This window comes from Sus scrofa, chromosome 14 (assembly GCF_054392235.1).
Source record: "Sus scrofa isolate SSC_HxYL_T2T_F1_AM1 chromosome 14, Sscrofa_HxYL_maternal_Yorkshire_Landrace_v2.0, whole genome shotgun sequence".
Taxonomy (NCBI): Eukaryota; Metazoa; Chordata; class Mammalia; order Artiodactyla; family Suidae; genus Sus; species Sus scrofa.
In genome coordinates, this window is record NC_139396.1 from 134,751,418 (window position 1) to 134,759,667 (window position 8,250).

An 8,250-nucleotide genomic window follows, 5' to 3' on the forward strand; every position below is an offset into this window, starting at 1 on the left:
CGTGTGCCACGGCAGTTTTGCTTCCGAGGTCATAGCGAGTGGCGCGCACGACCGACCCACGTTGAGGGCGATAGGGGCTAGAAGAGAATGGTGACGCGGAACCGGCGTCCGGAGTGGTGGATCTCCTAGCAGTGGAGCTGGGGAAACCCACCCGGCGGAAGCGAGGCGGGCGTCCCTCTGCGCGCGGAGCTCGGCGAGAGCGGTGGAGTGGTGCTCAGGTCGCCTGGAGTCCCCTTGAGGAAAGGAGCCTTTACCATAGGCTCGTAGGGGGCCCAGAGCAGAGGGACTACAGAAGGGACACAGGTGGCCGCAGAGATGAGGACGAGGAGGAGAGGCCGCAGAGGGGTGGTAGTGGCGAGGAGGTGATCTAGAGAAACCGTCTTGGCGAGGGCCCGCGCGGAGAGTTTCGGAGGTGAGGCGACGGGGGCGGGGAGAAACTGTGGCGGACCGAAAAGGTAGGGAGCCGACCAGAGCGACACGGACGTGAAAGGGTCGCGTGCTCGAGGATAGATGTGAAGTGGCAATGTAGAGGAACTGAAGAGAATTTAGAGGGAAAAGAGAACTGAGTGGAGAATACCTAGAATCTGACCTAGTGAGGGCACCTGAGGCATTTCAGTTACTATCTACGTTTGACTAGGAATGTGGGTCCTCCTCCGAAGTGGGTACCCGCTCCGTATCCTGCTGCCCCTGCGTGGGGCGTGGATGGGTCGGAGGGGCCTGCCCCGAAGCTTGGCCCCAGGCCCTCCTCGAAGACGGTACAGGAAGGAGGCTCTCCCTGCCTTGGAGGTACCAGTGTTGCCTGTAACTGCAGCTGAAATCCGCCAATATTTGCGGGCACGTGGAATCCCCTTCCAGGATGGGCACAGCTGTCTGCGGGCACCCAGCCCCTTTGTGGGGGCCTCAAAACTCAAGGACCAGAGTGGTGCTGCCACTTCCTTCAGCCTCTTCATTGATAAGACCACAGGCCGCTTTCTCTGCATGACCAGCCTAGCAGAGGGGAGCTGGGAAGACTTCCAGGCCAGCGTGGAGGGGCGAGGGGATGGGGCCAGAGAAGGAGTCCTGCTTGGTGAGGCCTCAGACGCTGAGGACACTGAGGAGGTCCGGAGGATCTGGGACCGAGCCATACCTCTCTGGGAGCTGCCTGAACCGGAGGAGGCCCAGCTGGTTCGTGTGATGTTTGGCCTCACCAAAGTGACAGACGACACACTCAAGCGTTTCAGTGTGCGCTATCTGCGGGCTGCTCGCAGCCTCGTCTTCCCTTGGTTCTCCCCTGGAGGTTTGGGATTACGAGGCCTGAAGCTGCTGGGGGCTGAAGGCCAGGGTGATGGAGTACATTATGTGGAGACCACCATTCCCCGGCCTGGTGCCTACCACAACCTGTTTGGGTTACCACTGATCAGTCGTCGAGATGTTGAGTTGGTACTGACGAGTCGTGAGCTGGACAGCCTGGCCTTGAACCAGTCCACAGGGTTGCCCACCCTTGCCCTGCCCCGAGGAACAGCCTGCTTACCCCCTGCCTTGCTTCCTTACCTGGAACAGTTCCGACGCGTTGTTCTCTGGCTGGGGGATGATCTTCGGTCCTGGGAAGCTGCCAAGTTGTTTGCCCGAAAACTGAACCCCAAGCGATGCTCCTTGGTGCGGCCTGGGGACCAGCAGCCTTCTCCCCTGGAGGCTCTGAACCAAGGCTTAAATCTTTCTCGTATTCTGCGTACTGCCCTGCCTGCCTGGCACAAGTCTATTGTGTCTTTTCGGCAGCTTCGGGAGGAGGTGCTAGGAGAACTGTCAAATGTCGAGCAGGCAGCTGGAGTTCGCTGGAGCCGCTTCCCAGATCTCAATCGTCTCTTGAAGGGACATCGGAAGGGAGAGCTGACGGTCTTCACAGGTGATTCTTTGGGAAATCACTGCTTGGATAGGGTTGGGGACAGAGGATCAGATGACTAAAGCTTGCGTGTTTGGGCCACAGTAAATGCTGGAGAGGGGTCTTCCCCTCCCAGCTGTGAAGCTCTGTGCATGTCTTCATTTCAAGTGTAGAGCTTCTTCCCTCACCCAGGTCTGTTCAACACCCCCTGCAGGGCCAACAGGCAGTGGAAAGACAACCTTCATCAGTGAGTATGCCCTGGATTTGTGTACCCAGGGGGTGAACACACTATGGGGTAGCTTTGAGATCAGCAACGTGAGACTGGCCCGGGTCATGCTGACACAGTTCGCTGTGGGACGGCTGGAAGAGCAACTGGACAAATACGATGAGTGGGCTGACCGATTTGAGGACCTGCCCCTCTATTTCATGACCTTCCATGGGCAACAGAGCATCAGGTGAGTTTCCCAGGCTGGGGGTTTTCAAAGAATGGGAACATGAGAGAACAAGCTCCTAACAGAGTTTTCTGACTAGAGTAGTTTGGAGACTCCTCGTAACTGACTCTTGAATTCATTGCCTCGTCCTCTTCCCAGAACTGTAATAGACACAATGCAACACGCCGTCTACGTTTATGATATCTGCCATGTGGTCATCGACAACCTGCAGTTCATGATGGGTCATGAGCAGCTGTCAACAGACAGGTAACCTCCTCTTGTCCGGCTGTAACCCACTTGAACACACATGTCTTCTCAGGCAGCTGGCCTCTAGGCGTACACACTGTATTCTTATTTCCTCGCACATGTGGAGGCACATACCACCCGTGTGTATTTCTGTCTCTATAGAGGGGTGGCGTATGGCAGTGGGCAGTGTGGACAGGGATTTAAGTGTGAGTCTTTGGGTAGAGGGAAGTAGAGTGAGGCTGCAGTGGTTTGTGGGGAGATGTGAACGAACCAGGAGTAGGTATTTATTCTTCTTGTCTTTCTGTGACTGGTAACCTCTTTGCTTTGTTGGGGTCGGGCAGGATTGCAGCTCAAGACTATATTGTCGGGGCCTTTCGGAAGTTTGCAACAGACAGTAGCTGCCATGTGACGCTGGTCATTCACCCCCGGAAGGAGGATGATGATAAGGAGCTACAGACAGCATCCATTTTTGGCTCAGCCAAAGTAAGTCTCCTTTGGAGAAGCTCAAGCTATGACGAGTAGAGGGGGCATGTGTGACCAGGGACAGCCCTCATTGGTCTTAAATTATCTTGACTGTCCATCTGGAATGGCCGGAAGCAGCAGCCTCGGCTCATGACAGGAGGAATACATGTACTAGGAATACAAAGGCTGATGATAGTTGGTCCTTTGCCTTCCTTGCCCTCCAAGAATTCACATCCTCTATCAGGAAAAAGAATGAGACAGTGATTACAACTCAGTCTGATAAGGGCTATGATAGGCAGCACAGGTGTTCTAGGGAGAAAAGAGAGAAGGCATCTGAGTCACCCAGAAACATCTGGAGAGACTTTAGAGGAGCTGTCAACAAAAATTGGGTTGGGTTTTGGCAGACAGTAGGTGTTAAATAAGCAAATAAACGGGAGGCCTTCTGAGCAGCAGGATCACCCTGATCCTGGAGCTTCCAGTGGTACACTGGGTGCCTATCACATGCCAGGCCTGGGCTGGGCACAGGGAGTACAGGGCACGGAGCACAAACTATGTGCCATGATGGAACAGGGGAAGAGAATAGCACAAAAGTGGAAGGGTGGCAGTGCCTTCTTTATTTACAAGGCTCAAGAATGGTCTCTCTGATGACGTATGACATTTAGACCAGCACCCAAATGATAAGAAACTTGGATTGAGTAAGGTGGTGAGCTGTGGAGCCAGAAGTATTAGCAGCAGAGGGAAAAGCATGTATAATATCCGGGACAGCAGCAGAGTTGTCAAGGAACCAAAATACTCCAGTGGCCCCGGCATTGCGGTCAGTAGTTCAGAGAGCTTTGGTGATGGGGGAAGTAGTTTTCCCTTCCCCCATTCTTTTTTTTCTTTTTTTTTTTTTTTTTTTTTTTGTCTTTTTAGGGCCATACCCACAGCATATGGAGGTTCCTAGGCTACAGGTTTGAATCGGAGCTGTAGCCACCAGCCTACACCACAGACACAGTGACACCAGATCCAAGCTCCATCTGCAACCTGCACCACAACCCAACGGATGGCAACGCTGGATCCTTAACCCACTGAGCGAGGGATTGAGCCTGCATCCCCATGGATGCTAGTCAGATTCATTTCCACTGAGCCACAATGGGAACTCCCCCTTCCCCCATTCTTGCTGTTCCTCCCTGCTCCCTCAACCTTCCTTTGTGCTTCTCTCATATGTCTTCTCACTGCTCCTTCCCCCCTCTGCCTCTTATCCAACAGGCAAGCCAGGAAGCAGATAACGTTCTGATCCTGCAAGACAGAAAGCTGGTAACTGGACCAGGGAAACGGTATCTGCAGGTATCCAAGAACCGCTTTGATGGAGATGTAGGCGTTTTCCCACTTGAATTCAACAAAAGCTCTCTTACCTTCTCCATACCACCAAAGAGCAAGGCTCGGCTCAAGAAGATCAAGGATGACAATGGTTTAGCGGCAAAAAAGCCCTCTTCTGGCAAAAAGGGGGCTATGCCCCAGATCTCTGAGACTTGCTCAGACCAGGCTCCCAAACCCTACCAGCCAGACCTCACCAAGCCTTCAAGGTGAAGGCATTGCAGAGCTGGACACTGAAACAAGTCTGGCAGGACGGGCTTGAGTAGAGACTCTTGGTCCTCTGCTAAGGCTGCCTCTGTCCTAGAGTCAGAACTATAGGCCCTTCTCAGTCTGAGGGGTATAGCCTCGGGCAAGGTTCCATGGCAAGAGAATTCAGTTTAGCAAATTTTGAGAACCTACTTCGTGCTGGGCTTTATTCTAGGTCCTGGGACTATAGCACTGATAAGACATAGGAGGTCCCTGCTTCTGTGGGACCTGTAGTGTGGTAGAAGAGACAAGACAAGCAGTGAACAAATATATCTGAAACATAATCTTAGATAGTGAAAAATGTTTTAAAGGAAAAAATACAGTAATGTGATAGTGCTTATAGGCTGGTTTAGATTAAGATCTAAAATCTCTCTGAGCATAGGATGTTGTAGCTGGGGACTATGAAGAACTAGGATTGAGCCATATGAACATCTGGAGAAAGAGGAATCCTAGCAGAGGGAAAAGCAAATACAAAGACCCTAAAGTGGGAATGAGCTAGTTGAGTTCAAAGCAGTGGGGTCAGGGAGTCCCCATTGTGACTCAGTGGGTTAAGAACCTGATGTAGGAGTTCCTGTTATGGCACAGTGGTTAATGAACCTGACTGTTATCCATGAGAATGAAGGTTTAATCCCTGGCCTTGCTCAGTGGGCTAAGGATCTGGCATTGCTGTGGCTGTGGTGTAGGAGGGCGGCTGCAGCTCCAGTTGGACCCCTAGCCTGGGAAACTCCATATGCCATGGGTGCAGCCCTAAAGAGACCAAAAAAAAAAAAAAAAACCCAAAAAACTAACACAGTGTCTGTGAGGATGCAGGTTCAATCCCTGATCTCACTGGAGTGGGTTAAGGATCTGGCGTTGCCATGGCTGTGGCTGTGGCATAGGCCAGCAGCTGTAGCTCAGATTTAACCTCAGGAACTTCCATAAGCAACCTAAAAAGAAAAAGAAAAAAAAAACAAAAACAGTGGGGTCAGCCCCCTGAACTTGCAGGGGAATAGTGGACTTCTGCAAAAAGCCTCTAGCCCGGGCTTGTAGAGGCAAAGGGCTGCATGGTGGGTATCAGACTGGAGCCTACCACGAGGTGGTGCTTACTGCCACTGGATCTAGGTGCTTGGCAGTTATGCTACCAGGGCCACAAAGAGGGAAGTCTTGGCTAGAGAGCCATGGAAGGAAGCTGTGAGCCCAGAGTGCCTGCCACCCTGATGCTCAGTCTATGGTATCTGCCTCAGATTGCTGGAGTGGATGCAATCATGACTTTTTGTAGAGCCTTTTCCAGTTTTATTGAAAAAAAAAAAAAAAAAATTGCCTTTGTTGCTGTGCATTTTTTTGTTTGTCCACCAGATGTCTCCCCAGTTTTTAACTGGATTTTCTCACTTTGAACTGGATGGGTCCCCTACCCCACCCCATCTGAGCTATGGGCTCCCAAGAAAGCAGGGGCATTAAAGGGTCTTCATGCATACACCCCCTTACACCTCTTCATGGCCTGGGGAAGACAGGATGGTGCCTCTTTATCCCTATCGTCTGTGAGGATCTCTGTGTGATCCCTGGCAGAGGTGTGGGTCACTGGGCCCCATGCCTAGGCCTTGCTGGACCAGCTGGCGCTCTATGACATGAGCCACTCATTGGCCTCTCTCATTGTGAACTCTGGCTCAGCATATTCTTATCCCCCCTACCCCCCATTTTCCTCTTCTTGCATCCTCTCAGCGTTTATGTTAATGTGTGTCAGGACTGGGGCTCCTGTTTAAAAATGCAGAACCTAGGCCCTGCTGTCTCCCCATTCCTCACACGCACAGGCATTTCTAATTCTGGAGGTTTCAGGAGATGTACAGGACTCCTCATTTGTAAGAAGTCCTGAAAGAAATTAGACGATAATTTATCCAGAGACCCTGACAAATATTCCTAAATAATGACACTTTTCCATTTCATTTCCTCTGATATCCCGAAGTGCCCGTTTCCTTTTAGATTTGCCTGCAGAAGTGGTGAGAATGCAAGCTGTTTTAAAGGGGCTGGGGAGAAGCCTTTTGTAGAGGGGGTTGGGGGAGGTTTCCTGCTCCCTGGAAGCAGGGCTGCCTTATCAAGGTCTCCCTGTAACCTGAGAGGAGGCTCTGGACCCCTGTGGGATGGATGGTCTGGGGTCTCTGGTCTGTGGTGTGTGAGAACTGTGACTGCAGTTGTCTTCTGAAACAGACCCTGGAGCAAAGCCATTCCCTGGGGGGGAGGGGGGAGATCCTCCAGGGCCTCCCTTCTTGGGGGTCTCTCCCAGACTGGCTGGAGCCAGCTCTCCTAATCCCACAGTAATCATTCCCAGCCGCTGGCTGGTCTAGGCCTCATCCAGGGGCTACAACACTGAACATCAGCCATGCCTTCCAGATGCACCCCACCAGATCAATGCTACCTAGAAAGGTGTTGGTCTGGTCTCCCTAGAATGCCTGGTGTGTTCTCAGGAAATACTTTAGGAGTTTCCATTAGGGAACTTTTGCGAGGTGTCTGTGTGAACTGGCGATAGAGGAATAGATACACACTTGCCCGGCTTGCCCCACCCTCCTAGCAGACACCACCACACAGCACAAACCAGCTCGGGGGAGGGGAAGCTAATTCTCCCCCAGCCCCACCCCGTACACAAGCACATTCCATTCCACACCTGTCTTAAGCTCCTAGCATCAGAATTAGCCAGAAGTATGTTCCGGAGTAACTGCAGCCTAGAAAGTGGCAGGTAATCCCTAGTTCCTGGGTAAGGTCCCTGGGACTCCCTGTCCCTGTACTCAGCCAAAGTGGATTGAGGCAAATCACCTGGGCTAGAACCAGCATTCCATGTGCCCAGTTGGACATTTAGAACCTTCCTGAGAGCTGAGGAAGAGCCTGACAGAACAGGGTCCCTGGATCTGCAGCGCTGTCTGCTGTCTTCAGACTCATTGTCACCCTTAGCTGTGTGGGGGCAGCTTTGGTTCTCCATCTTGCATTTGAGAAGGGACTAAACTCACAAGACTCCGGCTACCCAGGGCTCAGGCTGCAAATACAGCCCAGATACCTGTAGACAGCACAGTCTGCCCTCACAAAGGCCACTTTGGGTGCCATGGAGGGAGGGAGCCCTTGGTTCCTCCCTGCAGTACAGGTCAACTTCCTGTTTGTGCCTGTGGGTGGAACTTTTACGAGTCTAGGAGAAGCGTGGCCATACTCTGTGGGGGCCCAAACCGGCAGGCCGGCTCACCTGGGCCGACACCTACTCGGGGAGGGGGAGGTGCTGGTCCTCAAGGGCAGCCCCAACGCCGAGGTGTGTGTGTGTGAGGAAGGCGGGGTCTGTTTTGGTGAAACCCGAGCCTTCTTTGTCTGCTTCCCAGGGGTTTTCCCCATCTGGGGACTGGGCTGAGCATGGACCAGGATGGGCTCCCTAAAGCGCTGAGGAAGGTGGCTGTAAAGCCCTACAGCCGACTTGGTTAGGACAGCCAGCCAGCTTAGCTGTCACGTGCCACTGGCCCCTTCCCCGAGCTGAAAGACAAATGCTGTAAGGTGTGAAGTCAGAGGCCAGAGGAGCAGTCCTGGGCCACCATCGAGCCACATCTGGGCTGGGCACTGGGTCGGTTGTTGAGGGGGTGCTGCGCAGACCACTCCCCTGTCGGGGTCGGGGGCGCGGCCTCAGCCGCCCCGCCCCGCTCCTCC

At 53.0% G+C, this 8,250-nt stretch overlaps 1 protein-coding gene across 1 annotated transcript; it reads left to right on the forward strand.

The window, feature by feature from the left end:
• Window positions 1-13: 13 nt before the first annotated feature.
• TWNK (twinkle mtDNA helicase) lies at window positions 14-4,900 on the forward strand. The gene is made up of 5 exons (XM_003483540.5): window positions 14-1,882; window positions 2,073-2,313; window positions 2,449-2,556; window positions 2,877-3,018; window positions 4,246-4,900. Exons 1-5 carry the CDS (start codon window positions 640-642, stop codon window positions 4,564-4,566), a joined length of 2,055 nt encoding a protein of 684 aa, XP_003483588.2. The 5' UTR covers window positions 14-639; the 3' UTR covers window positions 4,567-4,900.
• Window positions 4,901-8,250: the final 3,350 nt, after the last annotated feature.

Coding starts and splice junctions, on each gene's coding strand:
- TWNK (XM_003483540.5), top strand. CDS start 640: ATGTGGGTCCTCCTCCGAAGTGGGTACCCGCTCCGTATCCTGCTGCCC. Junction 2,314..2,448: donor CATGGGCAACAGAGCATCAG/GTGAGTTTCCCA, acceptor TCCTCTTCCCAG/AACTGTAATAGACACAATGC. Junction 3,019..4,245: donor CCATTTTTGGCTCAGCCAAA/GTAAGTCTCCTT, acceptor CTTATCCAACAG/GCAAGCCAGGAAGCAGATAA.